Source organism: Cyrtonyx montezumae, unplaced genomic scaffold, assembly GCF_038088225.1.
Source record: "Cyrtonyx montezumae isolate F1298 unplaced genomic scaffold, pur_monq_1.0 scaffold_3, whole genome shotgun sequence".
Classification (NCBI taxonomy): Eukaryota; Metazoa; Chordata; class Aves; order Galliformes; family Odontophoridae; genus Cyrtonyx; species Cyrtonyx montezumae.
The window spans coordinates 154,012,432-154,039,587 of NW_027072034.1; the positions used below are offsets into that span (position 1 = coordinate 154,012,432).

At 38.5% G+C, this 27,156-nt stretch overlaps 1 protein-coding gene across 1 annotated transcript in view; it reads left to right on the forward strand.

Annotated features, from left to right (window-relative positions):
* GRM3 (glutamate metabotropic receptor 3) overlaps nucleotides 1-27,156 on the forward strand; it is a 105,807-nt gene that overhangs the window by 51,893 nt on the left and 26,758 nt on the right. The window contains exons 2-3 of the mRNA XM_065743733.1: nucleotides 5,158-5,761; nucleotides 18,853-19,708. Of these exons, the coding sequence (XP_065599805.1) occupies nucleotides 5,264-5,761; nucleotides 18,853-19,708 (1,354 nt within the window). The 5' untranslated portion in view covers nucleotides 5,158-5,263. The remainder of the gene's footprint in view (nucleotides 1-5,157; nucleotides 5,762-18,852; nucleotides 19,709-27,156) is intronic.

Consider the following 27,156-nt stretch of genomic DNA (forward strand, 5'->3'; position numbering starts at 1 on the left):
TAAATGGAAAACCGGAAAGTCTACAGCTGTTAGATAGACTGCTAATGACAGACATTGGTGTTGATATGTGGAAGGTGTCATCAAATTTCTCAGTGAGCTAAGAATCATATTCCACTTACAAGCCATCAGGCTAAATGGAACATGCAATTGCACTTCTTTTCAGATTCTGATACTCAGAAAAAGAGATTGAAGTGATACCTCAAGCCTAACAAGAATTCACTTCTGAATCAATAGCACAGGTGATTCTACTTTGTGAGCTGAAAGCAAAAAGCCTGCAGAAGACCAGAGCTGTCATGTGCATATACCCCTGGAAAAAAGCCACGAAAGAGATTATGTTTTGTAGACATTACTAGTGGAATACTGAATTTGGAAAACCCAGACATCTTTCTTTTTCATTATTCTTGCTGTTTTTGAGGAAAGAGCATGTACTTCCATAATAAATAAGCAAACATGTAGAAGTACTGAATTTGTCCAATCAACTTTTTACAAGAACAGAAATGTGCATAAAAAAAGATTTTTCAGACCAAAAACCAAGGGTATTTAAAAAATAAAAATAAAAAATCAGCACAGCTGCTTAATACATGTGAGTTGTTTTTTCTGAAGGAAGTGCTGACAGTGTCCTCCAAGAGCAGATGTTGCTCTCCTCTGTGGACCTTTGGTAGTGAAAAGAAAAGGGGCTCCAAAGGCAGCATGCCCAAGGAAGGTGGTTCTCAAGCAGAATGATGCTGGCTGAATTCACACAGGGAATTTCTGGCAGAAGCTTCCTGATCCAGACATGGAAACTATTCTCTTTCTGCCTGTTTCTGTTTATTTTTTTATTTGACATTTGGATTGCTTCTGTGCTTATTCTTATAAGCATATTCTTATCTATTTCCACCAGGGATCCAAACTCTATATGGCTATATATGGTTTTAATATTTTTTTATATTAACACAACCCCTAGAAAAATATAACAGCCCATGGCCAGAGTTGAAACATTAAACATAAATGAAAAATGAGGGCATTGCAGTTTTATCGACAAATATTTATTTCTGAAATGTTAACTCACCTTCCTAGAAACATGGTTGGATGTTACTTCTCAAGAAGAGTGGTGAGGCATTGGCACAGGCTGCCCAGGGAGGTGGTGGAGTCACCATCCCTGGAAGTGTTCAAGAAAAGGGTAGATGTGGCACTGAGGGACACAGTGAGTGAGCATGGGGGGGATGGGTTGATGATTGGACTAGATGATCTTAGTGGTCTTTTCCAGCCTTAATGATTCTATGATACTGTAGTTTTAGGAGATAATTACTGTGAAGACAAAAAGCAATGGGCAGTGTGGTAGAATTCTGAAATGGCAAAGGCTGGGTGCTACCTTCACAATGGTTCAGGGGAGGAATATGTTCTGTATTAGCCTGAAGTAGGTATAAAATGTCCCTGTAGATATTTCTGAATTATGCAAGCTGCAGAGAAAACATGTGGGAGGTGCACACCAGCAAGAACAGAAGAGAAACTGCGATGCTAGCCCATATTTGTGAGCTGCTTTAGAGTATCCTCCCTTCTTCACATCAAGCTGTCAGTTTGGTGTCACCATAGTGATGCTACTCACCAGCCATCCTGATCTGCCTCACAACCTGCTGAGAAGCTGCTGGAGTATCACTCCATTACAGACCCAGAGGGAATCTCCACAGACCAAACAGTCCCCACACTACGGCTTCCACTCATCAACCTGCTCTTGGGCAACACAGCTAAATGGGCAGCAGGACACAAGCTTCTGAGCCTTCAGAAAGAGAGAGTTATATCTGGTGCCCAGCGCAGTGTTCTTGTAACTGTCTCCTGTTTATAAATGAAGAATCTGAACACATAAGATAGGATTATTGTGTTTTCCTGGAAATCAGGATGTTGTGTGTAGTGTCTTTCTACAGTGTATAGTCATGGAATGCCTTGAGTTGGAAGGGACCTCAAAGATCAGGTGTTTCCCACACTACTGCTGCAGACAGTGTTGCCAACTACTAAATCAGGCATTAGATCGGGTTGACCAAGAGCCTATCCAACCTGGCCTCAAACATGTCCAGAGAAAACTCCATTTTCAAGATGGAAACTTGCTTTGGTATCAGAGATTCTTCCAAATTAAAGAAACAAAGATGAAAGTCCCTGGCTTAACTCTGGCTTATCTCTGTTAAGAGTTCAGAGCTCCATAAGCATTGCCACACAGGAGGCTAAGGTGGTATTCCCTCACAAGCACCACTTACCAAGCAGCATGTCTCCAGTCAGGGTGGGATCTTGGGATCTCCAGTACAAGTGAGCTTCTGACCTTCTCCTTCCAAAGCTGTAAGGAAAAAAAAAAAGAAAAAGAAAAAACAGATAAATGATCGTGTCCATTCCCAGCCCTCAGTTTCTCCAGTTCCTCCTTGACTTCTGCTGGGATTGATCCCTGTTTTGCCATGCCTGACTGCAGTTTCCTTCAGCAGGGCCACATTGACAGACAGAGCACTAGAAGAGTCTGCCCAGAGGTGCCGTGGAATCTCTGGAAATATTCAAGACCCCTCTGAATTCCTTCCTGAGTGACCTGCTGTAGGGAACCTTAGCAGGAGAGTTGGACTTGATCTTCAGAGGTCTCTTCCAACTCCTATAATTCTATGATTCTGTGAAAATCTGGACTTAGATTCTTCTAAGTATCTCATTTCATCTTTCTATGCCTCTTTTTACCCAAGTGCAAAACAGTGAAGAATATTTTACAAGTGTTGTAAGGGTAAATATATGAATGTTTTTCAAGATACAGTGATGACAGAAGATTCAAAAGTAAATAGGATGAATATTGCATGAAAACAAACTAATAAACAGACTCCAAAGGTCTGTTTTTATCCTTGAAATGTATTAATGACAGTGGAAAACAGTCCAATTTAATTATTAATCGTGCAAAAAAAATGTGAAAAATGCTGCCCTTTAATCTGATAATTATTTTCAATTGGATGTTTTCAATATTTTTGTATGACATGCATGTATTTGAGTATTATTTGATAAATTATAGTACTAAGTCTGAAACAGAAATGACTGCTGAACAATTACTTCATTACTCCTCCTAACATTACACATAAAAAGTCTTTTCTGGAACTGGTTAATAGACACATGCGATCAGAAAGCTGGCTTTGCTCATAGATCACTGAGAAATGATGAAGCTTGTTTTCCGTCAATATATCACTTATTTCTGAATGGAAAATTCTGCTGAGATAGCCTGCAGCTCAGTTTGTACACGTTACTAGGTTTGGAGTAAAAGATGTTTAACTCTTCTCATGACACGTTACTGATTTATGAGAGAACCATGTTGGCATAAATATGAATAAAAAACTATAATTTTACACAGTTTGGTGCAGCAACATTGAAATTGTACCATGATAAACAACTGCCTTGAAATAAACTTGCTTATCCATCATTCACTGTTAAGCCTTAATTGTTGCTTATTTCAATTCCTTTGTGGTAAGTATTTCTAAATTATTAATAGCCCTGCAAGTTTTATAATAATATATATTCTGTTAAAAAAAAAGATAAGTACAGAAATAAACTATTAAACTGATTGATTTAAATATGATCACATTTGATTTATCCGAGAAGTTGGAGATCAAAGCAGCTGCTTTTATATATTTTAAGAGATATTGATAAGGAGTCTACAGAAAAAACGTGTATCTGCATTGCATAGACAGACTGTTGTGGGTTACAGAATTATCACAATTATTATTCAAAATCTTGACTTTTCTCTTTTTAAGGTCATCAGCAGAATATTTTGACCTTAGAGAGAGTAAAATCATTTCCTAAATAAATACATCATTGCTCTGCTCTCCCTGTGATCTGAGCACTGAACTGTGATTAACAATAAGGAGAGCACGTCCAGCTGTAGGCATTTCCATGCCCTAAGCAGGTATCAAGTACAAGATTCTTCCTTGTCAAGTCTCTCCTTTTTCTCTTTCATCTCTTCTTCCCCCCACCACCACCACCCTTTTTTTCTTTTTTTTTTTTTTTACTTAATTTGCTTGGAAGACAACCTTCTGTGCCTTAAGGAAGGATGATTTTGTGATTAAGGCATAAGGAGATTCAGGTTCAATTTCTAGGCCTTCCCCATAATAACTATACTTGGTAGGTCACTTAGTAAAGTGCCTTGCAGAACTGCAATGCTAATAACTAAATGGACCAAAGCCATTCTTTGTTGCTGAGGCAAACCAGTACAAAATGACCGAGTCTCTGTGGATATAACTAAACCATTTATTGAGAAAAGTTTCTGCTCATTGCCTGCCCAGGCATTTTCTGGAAGAGCACAAGTTGATCTGAGTCTAATCCATGCCAGGAATTTGTTAACTAGTATGCTATGACCTTGTTCACTTTTAAAAAGGTACAGACACGACCCTTGTTTCCCACATGCTTAAATAGGCATTTCCTGTGTTTCCAACAACTTGCACAGCCCAAAAATAGAGGTGAAGCCACAATGGATTTCTTTCATGCTCCCTCTGCTTAAAACAGGTGAGCAGTCCACTAAAGGAAGGCAGGGCAGGTGGACTTCAGCAAGAGACTTTGGATGTGAAGGCCAAGTGCTGGATTCAGTAAAAGCTACCAGCAAGGATAAAGCACAGTGGTAGAGCTATAACTGAAGGAATTTTAAATAGGATGCAATCAACAAGAAGAAAAAAATTACTAAGGGAAGGCTGGAAGCAGCTGGAGATGTAATAAGTGATAGCACATAAGACATTGCGTCCAGAATAAAGAGATCATGGAATAAGAATGCTATGAGAAAAATAAATCAATAAAAATAAAAATAAAAATAAAAATAAAAATAAAAATAAAAATAAAAATAAAAATAAAAATAAAAATAAAAATAAAAATAAATAAAAATAAAAATAAAAAATGATCTTTCTCTTCATAAAATGTTTAATGTTGGTGAACTGTCAACACAAGTTTATCATACTGCATGTCTGTGATCTTTGCATAACTGTCATAGTAAAAGCTTAGTCTGTAATCAGTTATGGAGCAAATTGAATAAGGAACTATGTGAGTGCACAAGACAAATATATTTCTTATTGCCCATACTATCCAATATTCCCTTAATATTGTTCTCAGATGTTTTATTGATAAAATCTTTGTAACAACTCACTTCTCCTTTTGCCTTCTCTAATTACTTCATCTCTTCTTTAGAAATCCAGTGGAAAGTCTTACTGGCTTGCTCTTCACAGAGCTGTGGGACAACACTTCAATTTTGGCAATGGATCAGAAGGACTGAAGAGCGCTTTTGCTCCCACCCATGTTTCTTAGAGCTGCTAAAACAGGACCAATGAAGATGTTCACCAGACTCCAAGTCCTTGCGCTAGCTTTGTTTTCCAAAGGAGTTTTCCTTTCCCTAAGTGACCACAGCTTTGTAAGGAAGGAAATTAAGATAGAAGGAGACCTGGTCTTAGGTGGCTTATTTCCAATCAATGAAAAAGGCACTGGGATAGAAGAATGTGGGAGAATCAATGAGGATCGAGGCATCCAGCGCTTGGAGGCCATGTTGTTTGCCATTGATGAAATCAACAGAGACAACTACTTGCTGCCAGGAATTAAACTTGGAGTTCACATATTGGACACATGTTCCAGGGATACATATGCCTTAGAACAGTCTTTGGAGTTTGTCAGGGCATCTTTGACTAAAGTGGATGAAACAGAATATATGTGCCCAGATGGCTCATATGCCATTCAAGAGAATTTACCATTACTCATCGCAGGAGTCATAGGTGGTTCCTATAGCAGCGTCTCCATACAGGTAAGACACTGTAGCTCCATCAGATGAGAATCATTTGTCTGCAATTCCTGTGAAGCAAATTCTACTCATACAGGATGGGCAAAAATCAAGACTTAGATCAGTCAGTTTATCCTAGGGGTCTGTCTAGTGTGTAATCTTTTACTGAATTTGTATTTGATTCATTCTTTAAAACACTTGCTTTAGTTGCCAGCTGCTCACTTCCTCTAGTTGTGGTGTATCCCCAGGGCAGCTGAATTTTCCAAAAGGTTTAGTGTTTATTTTGAACTTTGGATTTCATGAGATTTTTATAAGCCTATGTTCAGATCTCTGCTTTCAGATCAATAATAAATTATGCCACCTAAATTTCTGACTATATATATACACTCATCATGGCAAGTTTATGTGCTGTCATGTAAACAATAGAGATGTAAAAAGAAAGAAATTCCTGTCTTACTTCCAGGCTGAAATAATGTGAAAATGACATATTGCCAGAAACTGGAATTACACCTGACCCAAAGGATTACAAGAATTTAGCATCTAATTAAGCACGCTGAAGCTGGTAAAAATTATTTTGCTGACTTCAATGAACAAATTCTCAAATATCGCTTACAGACAGCAGAGTTTCTGAATGCATTCCAAATTTACTCTCTTTGCTTTTGTTTTCATATATTGCTCATATTTAGATAGATTTTACCAGGAAATGTTGCCTGACAGAATGCAGTGCAAGCACTTCTGAAGTTCAGCACAGAAGACAGATGTCCTCAGTACCTCTTACTCCCTTCTTCTGGCACGCTGTATCTTCAGCATTTAGTTTTATAATATCAATCTCAAATACATTCTCAGTAGGGTGTTAGAGGATATTTAATGTCTTGGAATGGTATAAGGATGCAGGTGGGATAAATGATCCACATATCCTTCAAACTACACTTCTCTTTCAAGTTTGCCCTCAGACTCCAGAAGCTAACCACAGTGAACACTGATTCATTTTAATCCTGTTCTTCCAAATTTTTAGAAACTCATGATAAAACTTAAATTCTTTGGCATTTTGTTCCATTGAATAAACACAAAGAACACATATGCCCCCTTTTATTCTACATATCTGCTCTCCAGCTCAGGAATTCCTATGGCAGTGAAGACATGGGCATTCTGAAGTTCCCCACCCCTGACAGTGTGTGCTAGTCACAGGCAAAAACATCCTCTAGTTTCACTGACAATATCAAATTGACATAAAACTGACTATTTTTTGTTAAATTAAATAGGCCAGACCACATCACTCATAACCATTTTGAGTGATGTCTTAAGCTCAAATTCATATAGGATAAGCCCTGCAGTACTTTTTCTGAATCCCACTTATAGGTTTCAAAGGGCACCAAACCTTATGATTAAAAGGCACAACTGAAGTAGACTACTGGACTACTATGAGCAATGTGATTTCACATTCTGTGTACAAGACCTAATTACTGTACCAAAAAAGAAAAAAAAAATGTTCTTCTTTGCTACAGACAATCTCAGCAGTGACAGAAAGCTCAAGGATTTACCTCTTTCATAACCATGACAATGTTTCTTTCAGTGTTCATTTCAGTTAGAATTACATTAAATAATTGGTTGCTTCTGTTTCAAGGTGTTAATTCCCATCAGCCTGAGAGTATGTCCTATTTTCATAGGATTTGCATAACTAGAGGAGGGGCATTTCAACAAGTATCATCTTTTTTCTCTTTTTCTGATCCAGTGCATGATCAGAAAAAGACACAGACTATAGACAGGAAATAGTAAGATGGTTAGCCGTAACACAGGGGAATAATTTTTGCAAGATAAAATGTTCAGCCACTTTTCAGTAGAAGTGGTTTTGTCCCACTGTGAGTCAGCTTGGGTGGCAGGGATGTCTGCAGTTACATGGGTATGATCACTTCAAGTACAAAGAACCAAGCCTGGAGAAGAGATATCTGAAGAAGAGGAATAATAGCTACAAAATCTTGAGTAACTCAGGGTTCATCATTATTCATTGTCTCTCACAATCAGACAAGGGTACGTCAAATGAAACGGCAAATTGTAGGCTGTTGTGAAAGCTAAAAACTAAACCAATATAAGATGTGAATAGGAAAAATCAGGAAATTCTATATATATATCATCCTTGGCTTATCAATTCCTAGAAATGCAAGTATCTTGAGGCTAGTAAAATATTCTGAGGAAGAAACATAATAAGCTTGCACAATCCCACTGGTAGAGAGGTGGCAGTGGCTTCACTGTACCTTTCATCCAGCTGTTTTTCTCAGTCCATCCCAAATTCAACAGTGTCAAAAGGGCATAAATTAGCCTAAAAGACATATCCATAGAAGTATTTACCATTAAGAGAATGAAAGAGAAGTAGTCTTCCCTCCCAGAAGCCCTGACGCAGTCACACCACACTCCTAAAACGTCCTGGGGCTTCTTACAGAACATCTGTCAGTCTGTCTCTTTGAAGCCAGTCCCTGGTGCTTACTGACGTAAGATTATATCCGTATCTGAAATGGCAGATTGGATGCAATGCACATTGAATATATTATATATATACCAATGTCTCATATTCCAAAAGCTTAGGTTTGGAGCAGCTGTCACATGTAAATCAGAAGTTCTGTTAAGAGACTGTCTCATTCAGTACATGAAACATGGCGATGTATACCTGTATATCACCCAGTTTTTGAAACTTATTAAGAAGGATAAAACAACAAAAATATCTAATAGTAACATCTATGCTGTGCATAGCTTTGCATAGTTGCCAATATTTATTCAAACATAAGATCTTTCTTGCACATCTTTTCAGAAAAATAAATAGGTTCACAAATCACTCAATGTGCCAAAGTTTCCATCTAGAAAAGAACTATTCAGGAGATTACTTCCCCTTGACAGAAATAAGGTTGGCTTCTCTCCAGTCCATCTTTTCTCGTTTTCCTCTAGAACTCAATTTAGAAAGGATATAACAATGCCGCTCATCTTTTTAAGATAGCCAGTCATGACTTTTGTTTCAAAAATAAAAAAAACTCCCTATTGAAAAGAGTGGGCATGGCAGACTCAAACCTGAAGATATAAGAACTTCAGAGCACTAAAAGCAAATCTTTTGGTTGCATGCCAGAAGACGATCACATTTTCTGTCTGTCACCTCTACACGGTAGCTCCAGCAGCAGCTGCCATCACTTCCCTACCAAACGTGAGAACCCTCCATCAAGTAGGTGCAGTGTGAGGCTGAGCACCCCCTGATCCAATGCTTCCAAACTGTTCTCAGGGTGCTGAGTGTTTTCCACTGTATCCCTCTCAAGTATTTCTCATTTGCTCAAGAGCTGTAAGCATCATAAAGTCCACAGCACATCTTCTAATCCTGAAAATAAACCATGCTGAGCTCTTCAGACAAGAAATTATTTCTGTTATTTTTCTTTGTTTTTTTCCTCTCGTGAATCTGTCATTGTATTTCAGGACCTTCTCTTCACCTCTTTTCACCTTCCTTTGCCAGATTTCTGTCTGGACAGCTGTCTGCAAAATCACTTCGTGATGCTCCTGCTGTCAGATTTCTGCTTCTTTCATTATCTTTTCACAAAGGAAAAGAGAACTTATTGGTAAATCAGCAATGAACACCTTCCCCACTGAGTCAGTATGCGCAATAGGCACTTTTTGTAGAGAGAAAAACAAGAGAATGCAGAATGCTTAATTATTTTTTGGTCAGACTAGGCTATTATCGTTAATGACGATCTGGATAATTAGTTTTTAGATGATGTGTTTAAATTAGCACTGGGCTCAATCTGCACAGCATTTGATCCCTCAAAACCCAAGCCAGGCTTCTCAGTCAGTGTAAAGGATAGTGCAAAAAAGCTTTCTTCATAGTAAAAATTTCTGAGCTGAGCTAATTCTGGGATCAGAAGGTAAATTCTCTAAAGTTCAGAGAAAATTCTGTCTTCATAGTTTTTTAATTGTCAGATTATCCACCATCTCCTAGTTGACAGAAGAAATTTCAGACATATTTTCCTTAGAGAATTTCAATGACATTGTAAAAAGAATGAGAAAAAAGCAATGTTTGTTTGCATAGAGGAGCACCTGCACATATAATCCATATGCCATGTTTAAAATGCTCAGGTCAGCTCTGTAGGGAGTATGCACAAATATGACAATCCAAGTACTGGATTTGGCCACACATAATATTCTCTGTTTCTGTGATCTGAACTTGTCTTCTGAAAGTGAAGAATGGCTGTATTCCCTACAGACAGCTCTCTTTAATCCTTAAGACATTTTTTAGGTAGGCTTGGCCTTGTATTTGTGCAACCACTGCATTCAGATTTCTGTAGGGCTTCAGCCCTGTGCAGTTTCCTTTATGCTTCTGATACACAAGATCTCCAAATTACAGTCTTGAAGATTATTTCCAATTTAAAGACTTATCTAGAAAAAATGTCAGCATACAAACCACTGCCCAGCTGTCTTTCTGTGAATCCTTGCTATGTCTCAAGTAAGATAGCAAAAACCACAAGAGAAGATTTAAAGTTAAATTACTGTTACCACAAAAGCTAAAGTCTCTCTCCAAAGTGAGTGACCATCTGGTGGGAAATTCAGAGTATGTACTCATTTACACTATCTTTCCCTGGCCATCATTTTTCTTCAGCCACACTGTTCTGCCAGGGGCTCTTGGAGCATGAAACAAACCACTTCAATTTTCTTTCTTCAGGAATAAACCATCTTCCAAACAGAGAAACAATAGAACAGCATGTGATTTCCACAACATGGAAGATTATTCAAAATCCTCTTAGGAAGACTACATACAAAAAAATCTTAAAATGTAAGGATTCCTGTCTCCCTACATATGGTCTCAGCAGTGCTGTGGGTAGGACAAGTGCTAGAGGCTTGGGGTCATCAAGGAGCACACTGCACATATGCAATTTGTGCTGTGTTAAACAGCTATGCATTGAACTGTGCAACAGCCTGAGGTGATTTCGAGCTCATAAGACTAAATCCTTACTCAAAGATCTTTTCTATGAGATGGGTAACCTGCCACAGATACTGAAGTTATATATGCACTTCCTTTTTGGTGTCTCCTTCAAACTTCTTTCCTCTTTAATCTTGGTTCTTTCTCTCCCTCCACTACCCCCCAGCCAGATTCTTGTTGTTTGTTCTCTGTGTTTCTGTTCCACATTTAGAAAATGAGCACCCACTAGGTTGAGGTTTTCGAAGTGCTTTGACTACACCAGACGTGTGATCCCTGAAGATTCCAAATAAATGTAGGTACTTTCCTCTCCTTGGCTTCCTAGAAAATCACAAGCTAATTCATTTCTCTGCAGTCTTGGCTGGTCATTTGGTCAGTTTTTCATTTGTTTTTATTTTCCTTCTGTGTGAGCATTTTCTCTTATTGCTAATGGAAATGTATATGCAAACCCTGACCTTCCTTACTCTTTCAGGTAAGAAAGAAGGAGCTCTTCAGTGTTCCATTTGAGGAAGGATGTAACTACCAGGGAAACTGAATAAAAACGTGTTAAGGACATCTTGGCATCACCAACTCTCATTCTTCCCCTTCTGAGTAGGGCTTATGAGTCTCAATGGTATTTACTTTTAACTCCAGGGACAAATTTATGCTTTTTAAACCACCAGCTTCAGTGTTTTTTGAACCATCAGGCTTTTCTCAAAGCCAGTCACCAGCTGTAAATGTGACACAAGTCACTCATAGTCAGGTTTACAAAGTCTCTGAGTATAATCATACCCATCCTGCATAGATCAAGGTCTTCTGCAAGGGTATCTTCTTGGAGTGCCAGCTTTGCACTAAACTTACTCATTTCAATAGCTAATGCTTCACAGAGGCAGAGTGCATATGTGACAGTTCATTGTGCAGAAAGAGCAACAACAATTTCCAATTCTTTGCTCAGAGAACATCATCTCTCTGCATGTCCTTCTTGCTTTATTTTTTATTACACAGGACAAGCATATAGAAAGATATTCCTTGGCTGTCCAAAGAAGTCCTACACATTATTCTGTCAGTGTTCTCTGTATCTAGTGCTCTTCTCATAGATGCAATTATTGCACTGTTCAAATACTGCTTTTCTAGATGTGACAGCTATTGAGTCCACAGCAAATATTTAGTTATATTTCTCTATCTTGACAAAATATTCAGAAGAGCTAGGCTGAAAACAATTTTATTTTCCCAACGTCTGGTAACTGAGAAAACAAACAAACAAACAAACAAAAGAAATATTTCTTGTTTTTGTTTTTCCCATGTTATCTCTTTTGGAAGGAAATTTTTAGGAAAAAAAAAATCCAATCTAAATTAGAAAACAGATCTCTTAGTATCAAAAAGAAAAATCTGATGAAAACTACTGCTTCTGTCCTGTAATGTCTCAGATAACACACAAATACAAGCTAAATTTTTGATTGCTTCAGGCTCAGTTTCTGGCTATTGACTTTTAATGATTAAGAGGAAAGGGATACCAGCGCTACTGACAAATCTAAATTAATATTTTTCTGCTGTAGGTTGTGACACAGCCCCCAAGTAAAAGTAAAAGTTGTGTTTCATAGTGCTTTTTGTACTATTCTAGACCATTGTGACACCTACAATTTTAAATGGAGAATATAGATGGGATGTTCTGGACTGATAGAGTTATTTCAACTCCAATGTCAGGATAGCACTTAAGCTCTTAATTTGATATTGAAAATGTATCAGAGTCTGGAGTTACATATTTTCTTGTGTCTAAGTTGAATAACTCCTTTTGCATCACTGAAAACTTCCCATCCAAGGTAGTTACAAATCATGTAAGTGATAAATGCCCAAGCTGAGCTGCTGGTTCAGGACTCACCAGGGTGAGTTCTTGGGCTGTTATGCTAAAGGAAATCACCATCTTTTGTATCCTTCATCTAGTTCTGAAAGTTTGGAAAGACTGTGAATCAAGTTGCAGCTCCTGCATTATTTAGCTTCTGGCATTCCCTCTCTCAGTATCATAGCCTGTTACAGCACGTTGGCCCATTTTCACAAGAAAGAAACTGGACTATGAAAGACATCAGTGAGGCTTAGAAACTACTGATGTGGATGGGTCAAACTGTTCCCAAGGTGAGAGACATGACTTTGAGCCTACTGAAACACAAGAGGACAGCAAAAGTTATGGTAGAGCCCATGAACTTTAGCCTTTCATTGCAGCAACTCAAGTCTGGTAAGAAATGGAGAAACACAAATGAGGTCATGCAAGAGGATTTAAAGTAGGATCATGGTTTAGTGACAGAAATCAATAGACCAGGTTGATGGCTGGACTTGATAATCTTGAAGTTCATTTCCAATCTAGATTATTCTATGAGTCTATCTCTTCAGAATAATTTATAGTTATTGCCACCTATGCAGTCTGTCAATGAGGCTCAGCCAACATACTTGGCTGTACCTTCAGAAACATAGCCAGTATGTAGGTGAAAATTGTCACTCCCTTTTGTTCACATTAGATTATATCTGGAATACTATGTCCAACATTGGGTCTCACAGTGAGATAAAGATTTAATTATTAAAGGATGATCTGGGGAAGGAAATTTTGGAGCACATACCCTATAGAAAAACACTGAAGGAACTAAGTGTGTTTAACATGTAAAAGAGAAAGTTCATAGGGAATCTAATAACAGCTTGTCAAGAAGTACTGATTCTCAAGAAAACAAAGCCAGTATCTTTACAAGAGGATGGAATAAAATGGTTATAAATGGAAAGAATGGAATTTCAAATAAATGTAAAATTTGCAATCCAAGGGCTAGGAATTTGGGGAGAGTATACAGGCTGATGCAGGCACTTGATTAGACACAATTTATTTTTTTCATGAGGGTTATCCCCAACGCAAATCCCACAGCTGCAGACCAGTCCATTGAAAACCCTAGTTTCTTTCTCTCTAAAACTACACTTTCTGTTCTCATCTTGATAAAGTATTTTAGGAAAAAAAAAGAAGTCAAATAAGTTAAAAAAAATAATTGAAGCAAATGTTTTAGCCAAAGTCTGACATGTAACTGTCCAAATGATATTTAAAAAAATAAGAAATGAAAATACTGTAGATTACCATCATTTAGAAATTATATGCAACATAAACTAGCAGTAGTGCACATTTCTTCAAAGTGAGAGATCAGCTAATGGGTAAAACAATGATCTAGCCACTAGGAAATCATTTGCTAATCCTGTGGGACGTGGCTCTGCTGTGGGAATCTGGACAAACAAGTCCAGACTTTTTGAGACAAAAACCAGCATCTGAATATCTGCTGTCTGCCTCTTAGGACAGACTGCTGCTTAGTGAGATGGAGATTCTTTCAATTTCTCCGTAGACACCATCCACCTTACCTCACTCCCATTCTGCTCAGCAGCCTAATTCATGATCTGTTCAAAACAACAACAGCAGTACCTGTTTGTCTCAAAGGAGCTCTGTTAAACTAGATGTATTAAACCTTGTTAAGTATCATGAGATTCTCACATGGAAAATGTTTCAGAAGTGCAGAGCACTGTGATTTAACAAGTGGCCTCCTCTGTCCAACCAATGTGTGATACACTGTTGTGAAGAAACATTTTCTGTTCCAGCACTTAGGAAATTTTTATTTTTCTGAAGAGTTTCTTGTGCTCACCAACCACATATAGATTAAAACAGTCCAAGAAGAAGGGAAATTTTGACCAAAAAATTAATTAAACCCTATTACAAGGAAAAAAATCCTTCATGGAATAGATAAAACGTTTGATGGGATTTAATAAATCTCCTTCAACAAATGAAAAGACAGACCAAAGTTTCTGATATTCACAGATCTTAACTACCTCATGAGGACTAGAGAACAACCAGAAGAAATTCATGTGTTTGAGAGCTGTAACTAATTCACCACTCCTTGCATGTAGTTATCATGAAGCTGTTTTCAATGTTATGAGCTGTACTGTCCATTTTCCACAAGTACTTGCTTGGTCCCTGATGTACAGGGTCACAGAATGGAGTGGTAGCAATACAGAGGTAAAACAAGGGTAGAGCTGGGTCTTTACAGTTGTGGCTCCACAGCTGTCTGCTCCTTCCAAGAGACGTGACATGCATGGGACCTTCTGCCCTGCTCATGTTGGGGTGAGCAACCAGATTTTCACAGGCAGTGGACACTTCAGCACAGGACAGCCTCCATGCTAATAAATACAGCAGTGTGATGGCAGATTAAGGTTTCCTATCATTCTGGTAGCTGACTATGCTGACATGCTTTGTTCACAGCAAAATGTGCAAAGCAGTTGCTTTAGGATTGCAACAACAGAGCATCCAGCTTTATTTTCAAAGGTGCAAAACCCATCAGTTTCAAGAAAACAAAACAAAAAAAGCAGGCTACTACTGCTATCTAAGTGCCAACATATGGATTTCAGGATCTAATTGCATGCCCTATGTCTTGATTAAATTGCTGCCTGGAGATTTGCCAACACGGATTTTTTCACTTAGCAAAAGTTATATCTACATTGCAGTTCTGAGCAGTAGTGCACATCCCAAAGTGGCCTCAGGTGATGCAACCTTGGTACTATAGTACACACAACCCAAGTTCATATTATATTCCTCTGTACTACACTGAAACACTGCAGACTACAACAATGAAAAACTGCAGAACACAACATAGCCTCAGAATATCAGCCCCCTTCTGAATCCATTGCCTGCACCTTAATCTTGCTGTTGATTTTGTCAAGATCTGATTTTCAGAATCAGACGTTCAGACCAGCACAGAAATGGATTTAAAAAATATGACCTTTCAGGAACTTGCCTGAAACCTAAGCTCTTGAAAAATTAGTCCTTAAAATCAAAATGTCAGAATATTGCAACTTCAAAATTTGCAGAGGTTTTACTTGATCTGAATTAATAACAGATACAGCTTCACTGAGCTCCATTATCAGTCATAGCTCTTGGAGATCATTGGGTTACTGTCATCTATGAATAATCAAACTTTCTTTTTTCTTTTTTCTTTTTTCTTTTTTCTTTTTTCTTTTTTCTTTTTTCCTTTTTTCTTTTTCCTTTTTCCTTTTTTTGTTCCCATGAAATATCTACCATCCAGACATCACTGAAGAGCTTTACAGGCAAGGGCATTGCATTACAAAAGTTTTCCTGTCCCTGTAACACAGGAAGCAGAATTGCAAGAAAAGTGACCTCTAGGACACAATACTGCTTACGAAATGAGGCAGTAGTTCTGTTTCCCTGTGTATAAATTCCTTTGATGCTTAACCTAATAGAAATGAAAAATAAATAAATAATCTGCTATGTTTGTTAGGACTGTCTTTCTGTGAGGGCTTGACTACACACTGAATAACATTGATGTAGGTAGAAAATTGGCCAACTTGAGGGAGAGAACTGCAGAATGATATGTGTATGTATTCTTATTATGGTTTAGTTAAGATAATTCCTGTTAGAATAAACTAAGACTAGAATAGCCATGCCAGACCACGCTGTTCTGCAATAAATGCTCTGGAATAGCTGCACAGAGGACATTCTTATCACTGAATCAAAGTGCTCTTTTTTAGTGAGGACGTATGAACATCTGAATGTATGGACACATAATCAAAAGTTACAAGTCACAGAGGCTAAACAATACTCAGACCATCCATTTCACACTGGTGAAAAAAAAAATCCTCTCAGCACACCCATTGCTTTAAATATGTTACTTTAAATGGCCACAATGATAATTAAATCCCTTTCTTCCAGCATGAGACAGTTAATTACATGTTACCATCCAGCAAAGTTGATAAGAATGTTTCAGATGTGACCTGAAGAGCAACAAGTGGTTCAGTCGTAGCATTTCTCACATGTACCTATTCCCTTAGGCAGCACCATAGGGCATTATCCCATGCTTCCCTTGAGAATAAATCATCCAAGCTGTACAGACAACACTTTATATTGGTTTAAGCTATAGAAAACCTCTCTCAGATATCTATTTTACTATGGAATGGATCAGCATCGCAGGTATAGACACCTACAGACCTGAGCCTGCTTCTTTCTACTGCCCCAGGAGGGGCAAGGACACAAGGCCTCCCTAGGTCCCACGTTTCAGACAGCTCAGAGTGGTATGAAAGTCACTTATGGTTAGGCAGCAGATTCTGATCTGGAAAACACTGGTTTGCAGTGGGAGTCAGAGCTACAGAAAGAGGTTGACCACTGCAGTGTTTGCTTAAAATACAACATAGTTTACATCTACAAAATCTCAAGAGATGAGGGACACTGAAAAGCAATAAAATTATTTAGGCTATTTTTACTGAACTGTGCTGACAACTTAGTCTTTAAAATTAGCCTTGTCCTATGTAAATCGCTCCGAAAGGAATGCCTCCTATTTTTTTCCATGGAAGCTACATTATCTATGAAGAGCATGCCATACTCTTTGCACCAGTGGTGGTGACCCACTGTTTCTAGGAAAATGTTGTCCATGCAACATGTACTGCCATCTTTACTCTGGCTTGTGGTGGTGACACTACACCTCATGATCATTAATCATATGATCTAAGAAACAGCACTTTTCAGCCTCATACTGCTTCAGTAGGTCCTGACAAATTTGTGTACAGTGTTCTTCCTTTCACTGTGTCAGAATTCATGGGACCCACCAAGCACAAATTTGTAATATTCCAACAATGTGTCCATCATCCCCAATGCACTGAAGGCAATATTCAGCTCTGTACCCAGTTCCCTGGTCATAATCAACTGATTTGCACAGATAAATTGATCAAGATGCTCTTCATTTCACGGTATGACAGCCATGCATGGCCATTCAGAACATGACTAGCCTTTTGTGTTGCTGTCACCAGTTCTGAAACAAACCATCCACCACCTCACTGTGCTCACATTCACTGTTTGGTCTTCATAAACATTCAGCAAATGTAAACTGATGTCAGTGGGTTCAATTTTTTCCACGTGGAGGAATTTGGTCATGCATATTTGCTGCATCTGCACTTCCTTGTCAGGCACCATTTTGTCTTACTGCCCCTCTGCTGTTATTTGTCACATAGCAACAAAATGTAATGGAATTCTGGTGGGAAGTTTCAACCTCTACTGCCATACCACCAATATCTACCTCTGTCATCGAGGGCTAGCATAATAAAATTGGAAGTGTTACTTTTGGAGCAACCTTCATACTACATTTATTTCAAAAAAAGTCCTGTGCCTTTGAATGCCCACAGGCATAGGTCTTTACTGAAAAATTAATTTATTGGGCAATTTTAAATATTTTCTTCAGGAATGTCATGTACATCATTACTTCTCAAATTATTTTATCAGGCTGTACTCCAAGATCAGTTTTAAATTTAATGTGCTAGATACAACTTCCATAGACCAAATGCAGATCTCCAAATTCTTTTCAGATATAATCCAGAGCTCAGCTATTAAGAGCATAACAGTAGATTTGGGTATACTTTAGTGAGGAGCAAAAGAACATATGAAAAAGTAAATAAATAGATAAATATACCACCTTAACATTGGACAATATAAATCAAACAAATTATTAAAAAAGATTTATTATTTAAGAAAAGCTGTAGGGCAATATTACATAGTGTGTCACAAGAGAAGAACTGGCATGCAACAAATTTGCCATCTCGTGAGGACTACAGTCAGAACAGCTCAGAAGAAGTGTTTAAAATAAAAAGTAGGAGAAGCAGTGAGTCAGTATATGAATAAGTGAGGTCAGAAATGTGTTGTGAAAGAGGAGGTCTGTACATATGTATCCATGATATTTGCATGAATCAAAAATTTGCATCTTTTTACTGATCTGTTTATCAACTACTTTGTCTCGTGGAGAAGAGGAATCACACTATGAACAGGAAAGGCAGGCAAATCTTCAGACTTTAGTAAGGAGCATAAATGAGATAGAAGTTTATCAGTCATTTATATTTAATTATCTGTTGGTTTAAAGAGATTCAGCTTGGCAGAAATAAAGGCTCTGTTGCAGCCCAAGAAGGATTTTGGGGTGTTAGCTGGACAGTAGAACAGATATTCAGCACAATCACAGTATAATGCAGTCACAAGAGTATATTACCAGCATTCTCCATCAATATCCTTAACCTTTGTTTGCCCAAACACCTCTTATTAAAAATCGCTATTTATTACATTCCCTGGACTATCCTTTTCATTTTTATAAATAATCACCCTTTAAAAATGTTTTATTCCCCTTTATTACAGGTAGCAAATTTACTCAGACTCTTCCAGATCCCCCAGATAAGTTATGCCTCCACCAGTGCCAAGCTGAGTGACAAATCTCGCTATGACTATTTTGCGAGGACAGTGCCCCCTGACTTCTACCAAGCAAAAGCCATGGCTGAAATCTTACGGTTCTTCAACTGGACTTATGTGTCAACAGTTGCTTCAGAAGGAGATTATGGGGAGACAGGGATTGAAGCCTTTGAGCAGGAAGCTCGCCTCCGCAACATCTGCATTGCCACCTCAGAGAAAGTGGGGCGGTCCAACATCAGAAAGTCCTATGACGGCGTAATCCGAGAGTTGCTGCAGAAACCCAATGCCAGAGTGGTGGTGCTGTTCATGCGAGGCGATGACTCTCGGGAGCTCATTGCAGCTGCCAACCGCTTTAATGTTTCCTTCACCTGGATTGCCAGTGATGGATGGGGCGCACAAGAGAGTATTGTCAAAGGTAATGAGCATATAGCCTCTGGGGCAATAACCTTGGAGCTTGCTTCCCATCCAGTTAAAGAGTTTGACCGGTATTTCCAAAGCCTCAGTCCATACAACAACAGACGTAACCCCTGGTTCAAGGACTTCTGGGAGCAAAAATTCCAGTGTAATCTCCAGAATCGAAAACCTCACAAGAAGACTTGTGACAAGCACTTCACCATCAACAGCTCAAACTATGAGCAAGAATCCAAGATCATGTTTGTTGTGAATGCTGTGTATGCAATGGCCCATGCTTTGCATAAAATGCAGCGGACTCTGTGTCCAAATACCACCAAACTGTGTGATGCCATGAAACATCTGGATGGCAAGAAGCTGTACAAAGATTATCTCCTGAAAGTAAACTTTACAGGTAATAACTTTGCTTTCAGTACATACAGAATAACACTGTAATTAATGAAATATTCATTGGTCACAGTAACAGCCAGCTAAATTCACTATAGCTGCTAATTAGGGTTCAAACTAGAGTCATATCCAGGGAAGGCAACTCCTGTCACAGGAAGGGAGCATGATGAGAACCCTAAACATATAAATCAGGCTGGTCTTGTTTTTTGCAGTAGGAAGAGGTGGAGGTGGCAACAGTATGCCTTGGAAATGCTACCATCCATCCTCTACATTTCTGGACACCAGACTCTACTTCAATCACAGCCAGCTTAGCTTTTGCTGGGCACGTCTCAAGGTCAATGGTAATTTCACCATTGCAATTGCCTACCATGACTATGCCAAGAGTTGGCCTTCTTTTCCTCATTCTGTTATGAGAATTTACATAGTATTTGACCCAAAACAATGACCAATGGCCTTGAAATAGTAAAATAATAATTCCAGCCATAAAATCAGAGCAGTATAAAATATCAAAATTTGTGGAACAGAGTCATAACCTGTGCTAAAGATCTTTAAATTTTATGGCCAAGTACATAAAGTTAGATTAAAGGTGAACAAAATAGTCATAGAGAGAGTGGGTGATCTGATAATGATACGAGCAAATTTCACAAGGACTGGCTGTGCAGGTCTGTGTTTTTGCTGTCGCAGAAGACTGAGTTTAGGTTTGCTTTTAATGTTGCACCATACCAAGGACAAGTAGGTCACAAGCATCATCATTCTAGTTGTTACGTGCCTAATTTTCTGCTGAAGCATTTTTTTTTCTATGTATTATTAAACGCATATATGCCTAGCTGACCAAGCTGCTACTAAGGGAACATCACATTGTGCTTTCTGTGAGAACTAGCTCCAAGAGGTATAGAAGGTCAAATACACATCATACAACATGCTCAATCTCAAGAGATCCTAAGCAAAAGTACAACATTAATATCATTAGAAATGATGTGAAACTGTCAGATTGAAACTCAACTTTCATTCAGGCTCATTATAAGGTCTCCCTGCACCTCACTAGCTGACTTGTTTAGAGTATTCTAGGGCTCCCTAAATCCCACTTGCCTGGATTTCCTTACTATAGAAATCAAGGAAGAGCAGAAGGGACTGGTCATTTCCTGTGTTTACCATTTTCCACAGGAGGTGATTCATGAAAACGAAAGAGCTTAGACATGCTCTGTTAATATAGGTGCAATCATAAGGAATAATTACTCTCAGTGAGAGGAGATGGAATTTGAAATGTTTCAGAACTCTCATTTGAATGTTTCATGCAATTCAGATGAAGCAACACACATGACCTGACCCACATGATGTTTGTGTATGTTATGTTGCTTTGTCTCCTCCTTAAGACTACTACATCACTAAGAAGAGTCACATACCATCTCATATATGGAGGTGTAATCAATGTACATATATGAAGTGCTGTAGATGCATTTGATTTATCTATTAATTTTGTGACTCACAGAAAACAGCACAAAAGCCTTTTCATCATTAGAGCCATGAAAAATTAGAAATAATCATCACATCTCCTCTTCCATATCACACTTAGAACATGGAAAATATTCTGCTTACATTCATCCTCAAAGATATTTGAATGTCTTGAGGTTACTTAGGACCTATCCCAATGTACTCACCCAGTACATTCAGTCAGTTCAATATCTTGAACTTTGATAATTTTGAAACATTATTCGATTTTTCTCGATTAAAATGCATACATTCTTCAGTCCATTGCTAAATAATCTTGGCTTCATTTCTTGATTCCCTTGATTTTTCTTGATTTTTCTGTCGTGGAGTTTTTTAAGCACTCAAGCATTTAGATGTAAAGTCAAGATATCTACATTTTTCTTAGACCAAAACTCCAGGAAAAAAATCATTTAGATACAAACAGAAAATTTCTCTGTCATTTTGATTTAAATATATCTTATACATTTTAAGAATTAGAAATTGAAGCTGCCAAGCTGAAGAAAAAAGCATTCAAAGTCTGTCATTTTGCAACTTTTAAAATGGAAAGCTTTTTAGAATCGAATGAATTGTTTTAGAAGTCAATGTGGAAGTCTTTGAAACTCTAAAGAACCCTGCTTGTAGTTGATTTCCAATTTAAACTGTTAGAAATCATGGAGAGTTCTTTTCCAAGGGCTTTGTTCCATATGTATTATTGCTAGTTTATAGCATGATTTGCTCATCCCCCGTTGTCTTGTTATCAGTTCTCTCATTATGATGTTAATCCATACTCTTACTGTCTGCAATCTTTGCAACCAGATGAGTGATTTTTAAGTAGTGAAATAATCAGCAAGTCTCCTATGAGTTCTTTTCAACAACGTGTGAAATGTTCATACATTCAAATTTTGTCATTGATTTCCACAGGACCAAGGATTCATTTCTGCTATTTTCCGTTAAAAGAAATTCTCTGGGTATGTTGCTACTGCAACAAACATTTGATCAACAATGCTCTCATATTTCCAGCTCTGAAACTGAGAACACATCCTCAGTCCAGAGTGAGGATGGCATGAACACTACTAGCCCAACAGCTATCCTATGGTCAAGTCAGACTGATTTTTCTCACTTAGAATCACAGAATCATTTTGAGTAGGAAGGAACCTTTAAATATTATCCAGCCCAACTCCTCTGCAATGAATAGGGACACCACAGCTATGTCAGGTTGCTCAGAGCTCCATCTAGGCTAATGTTGAGCATCTCCAGGGATAGGGCTTCCACCATTTCTCAGCAGCTTTTTCCAGTGGCTCACCACCCATATCATAAAGAATGTTTTCCTTATATCCAATGCAAATCTGTTCTTTTGTAGTTTGAAACCATTTGCCTTTAACTTGCCACTTCTTTAGCACAGTGATGCACAATCACTGTATGAATTAGGCAATAAACAGAACAGAGGTGACAAACATGTTTGCTCACATACAAATGGTTAAGAGATGCCTTCAGTGCTGAAAGGCTTAGACAGCTGAGCTTTGCATGCATAAACATGCAGCAGGTAGCATCTTGCAACTTACCATGAAAACATCTGACAAATGGCCCTGAATGCATTCTCCTGTATTCCCAATATGACGGTGCATTCAAACACACCAGTATGGGCAAATGACAGGGTGAAATTATGTGATTAGTGTGACATTGTACAATTTGAGACATTTACCCTACGCACATTAGTTAGTTACAGTCATTCATCAATTATAGTTAATGGAGGGCATCAGCACTCACAGAGGGTGATTCAGACCATGTGAAATATGATTTGTCCCTGTATCTCTTTCAGTTGACAACACAAGGAGCTGAGCAACTGAGATTTTCACCTACTGTTTAGCTAAAAGCCTGAGGTAAGACTCCCAGGCACAGCAGTAATGGGATCTGTAGGGAAATACACAGGCACCAGCTGATAGAATGGTTGGAGAAGAGAACTGGTTAGGATTTGTGCACTCCTGTGCCACTGCTGCTTCTGACATGCTGTGTGACAGGTATTTCATGAGCATCTCTGGGGTGTTACTTATTTCTCCCTGTTCCTTAAACTGAAATAACTGAATAGAAATGCAGCGCAGCATGAAGACTAGTTGAGATTTCCATCCTTATTTTTTGTAAAATACTCTGAGCACGTTTTTCTTGCAAGTCAATAAGATGTAGATGACAAATGTGTTATCCCAAATCTTTACTCTAAGGGAAATTTGTTTATTCCCAATTCCCAGTTCCAGCAGCAGGATCTGAGAATACAAAGCCCAGTCTACAAGTAAACATATCCACATCATCTCAGCACTTGTTTGGGCTTTCAAGGAGTTATATGCTGGTTCATCCACTTGACTTTCCTATGCTCTTTGTTTCTTCCTGAGAGCACAAGTGCACTGTTTCATGTTATGAATCGTGGTGCTCTTCTGCTGATAAGGAGACAATGGTTCAAGAGGCTGTTAGCTTGTATTGCCAGAACAACAAAGAAGTGTCAAACAAAAGCAAAGAGCACCATGGGAGAGGGTGAGGAATAAATTCAGAGGACACTCTCAAGGAAGATATGAATCTGGGGATTAGCCCCAGCACGAGGCAGAGTTCCACATATCCAGAAGCCACCCTCCTCTGAGGGATGGAAATGTCAGTACAGAAACCAGTGCTAAATGTTCTAACTCTTTTCAGTCACTGGAATGAAACAAAAAAGAAGTACAAAAACAGATCAGTACAAATTTTAGGCAACACCCACATTTATAGCATTCAGTGTCTTGTCCTGCTTACTTCACCTTCCACAGCTAAAGGAGAGTCCGTCAGCCTCTTTTCCTTGGTGATTGTTGTAAGACTTGAGGCAGTGGCCTCGAGTTGCACCAGGGAAGGTTCAGGTTGGATATTAGGAAGAATTTATTTTTGAAAAGAATGGTGAGACACTGGCACAGGCTGCCCAGGGAGGTGGTGGAGTCACTGCCCCTGGAGGCATTCAAGAAATGTGTAGGTGTGGCACTGAGGGACATGATTAGTTGGCATGGTGGGGATGAGTTGGTGGTTGGAATAGATGATCTTAAAGGTCATTTCCAGTCTTAATGATTGTACTACTCTATGTGACTTCCTGTATTACCTTCATCATGTTGTTCTGCTATAGTAAAGCCTACATCATCAGATCTTGCTCATACTGGGCAAAATCCTCTTCTGTGGATGAATATCCTATTTGAAATGATCATTTGAAATGAAAAGAGGTTGAAAAATTCAGGTCTGATTTGTTCTTTTTCACCCACTAGATTTTATGACACCATTTTTATTGCTGTCTGGACCTACATTTATTTGTGTGGTTAATTTTTCTTTCTCTGCCTCAGTCATCATTCAAATAGTATGAAATTAAAACAAGAATTTGCTTTCACATGTTCTCTTGCACACTGCAGAAGTGGGAAAATACATTCACAGACCATTTCTGTAGAATCCATCTCACCTATGTAGGAAAGAGCTTAAAAAATTATGTTCAGCAACAGGCTGATGTCACCCCAGTTCTGAGCACAAGAGCACTGCAAGGTCCCTGCTCTGGCATTTAGTCATAAATATTTCCTGTAAACGATCCACTCTAAAGCTCAGTGTTTTACAGGGCTGGCATGAACAAATGATGTGAGTGCTGTCACCAACAGAGTACAGATGCAGAAACTTCAAAGGACAGATATAAATTTACAACACAGAACATCCATTGGTAGACATGCAGAATAAAGCTAAGATCTATATCTCACGCTGTGCAGCAGACAGTTCTGCTTTTCTCTTGCCCAGGGAGCTCCTGCTCATCAGGTCAGATCTTCTTTGCATCCTGCATTCAGTCAGCTGTAAGGGCCTGATGGACTCCCCTGTGATGCTCATATGTAATATAAACCAAATCAACACTTTTACTCAAAGATAAATTGTTCATGGAAGAAGGCATCGAGTTCCTTCTGAATCATAAAAGTTTTCAAAGTATAATACATGATGGATTTCTGGTCAATAAATCAAAGCAAAAATAATGTGAATTCCCCAAGATACTCATTAAAAATATATGTGAAAAGGTTGTCTAGGATTTGTAAGAAAAATTACTGTCTCTTCTCCCACCTTGTGGGACCACAGAAGTGTCATAGCATTTAAAAATTTGAAAGCATCCAAGGGAAGTCTCTGAAAGCACATTTGAGATGTACTGTTTCAGAGCAGAGGAGCAGTTAAACACACTATTTTTCTGTACTTCTCTCTACATTAGCATTACATTGGTACCTATGCATGGAGCTGTAGAGACATTTTGACAGTGGTTTTCCTGGTGTCCACATCTGCTTTCTCTCTCCTCCAACTGCCTCTTTGCAGATGTAGCTGTTCATGTGGATGTGCAGTGTCTTTCTATGGGGAAACTTTATGACTTCAAGAGGCATCTGTGCAGAAATCATTTGCTTAGTTCTTCCTAAATCTTGTAATATGTTTATAATTCACATATGGATGGATTCTGTTTCTATACATATATATACATGTATCTTTCCAATCTTAATGATTGTGTCATTCTATGACCCTGGAGGTGTTCAAGAAACATGTAGATGTGGTACTTAGGGACGTTGTTTAGTGAGACATAATGGGGATGAGGAGTGATGGGCAGCCTGATCTAGTGGTTGGCAACCCTGTCCATGACAGGGGTGTTGAAAATGGATGATCTTTAAGGTCCCCTCCAATCTTAGCTATTCTATGATTCAGTGCTTGGACTTAATGACCTTAGTGGTCTTTCCAGCCTTAACAATTCTGTAATTCTGTGATACTTGCATATATAATTATGTGCATATAATATGGACCCATAATTTTTAGAATCATAAAGTTGAAGAATAAATCAAGTCAAAAGATATCTGTGGAGGTCTTTAGTTCAGGCTCCCATTCAAAGCAAGGTACCTTGCAAGATCAGACCAAGTTGCTCAGGGATTAACAGATGTAAACAGGCTGAAATTTAAAAAAAAATAAAAATATAATATTACCATTTTCCTAAGGAATTCTTTTATCCTCTAGCTTAGGTTTGAGGTGCCGTAGTGGCAAACAATGTGATCTGCTCTCTGATCCAAATAAAATTTTTATTATGATTTCACTTGCCATGATGTTAGGCCAGTAACCTACCTGTTAATGGGAGCTATTATCTAGTCAGAGATCATCATAAAACACTTCATTTTCATGCTTTTAATTGGAACAAATTGTACTAATTGGCCTAAGTGTCCAGGAGCAGAGGTTAAATTCCATTCTCACCTCTTGAGATGAGCTCCAACAGCAGATGCTGAGTTCTGCTGACTGTTCCTTCCCTGATGATTCAAGCACAAAGTATTTCTGACTATTGCCACCATTCTGGGCACTGAGTTTCCATGAACAAGAAAAACTGAAATGCAGCATCAGCAAGACACGAAGAAGAAATAACTTTCCATATTCTCCAGAAAGAGTCTGTAAGGATCTTATATTTGGTCTTCACACTGTTGGATGCTATTTCTGAAAAGCCTGAAGAAACCATAGTACAGCAATGGCCCCTAAAACCATCACAGCAGCATGCTTGGGTGAAAGTGCCTTTACATCCCTAAAACAACAAGCAGTTCTTAATTTTTGTTTCTTCTAATCCAATTTATACAATCACCTCAGCTTCCCTATGAAAAACTGAACATAGAGTTAAACAGACACTGAATTGTAGAATCCTAGAATCATATTGGCTTGGGATGGAAGGGACCTTAAGGCCCATCCAGTCCCAACTCCCCTGCCATGGGCTGGTTGCTCCCCAGCACTTCAGGCTGCCCCGAGCCCCATCCAACCTGGTCATGTGCACCTCCAGCAATGGGGCATCCACAACTTCTTTGGGCAACCTGTTGCACTGCCTCATGTCTGACTTCTAGTCAGCTTCATTCATATTAATGAAGTGGGCTCTAGACCTCTCACAAACCTATATATCACACAGTTCCATGGGGGTGTGTAAGCGAGGATGAGATTAGACACTGTTTATGGAGC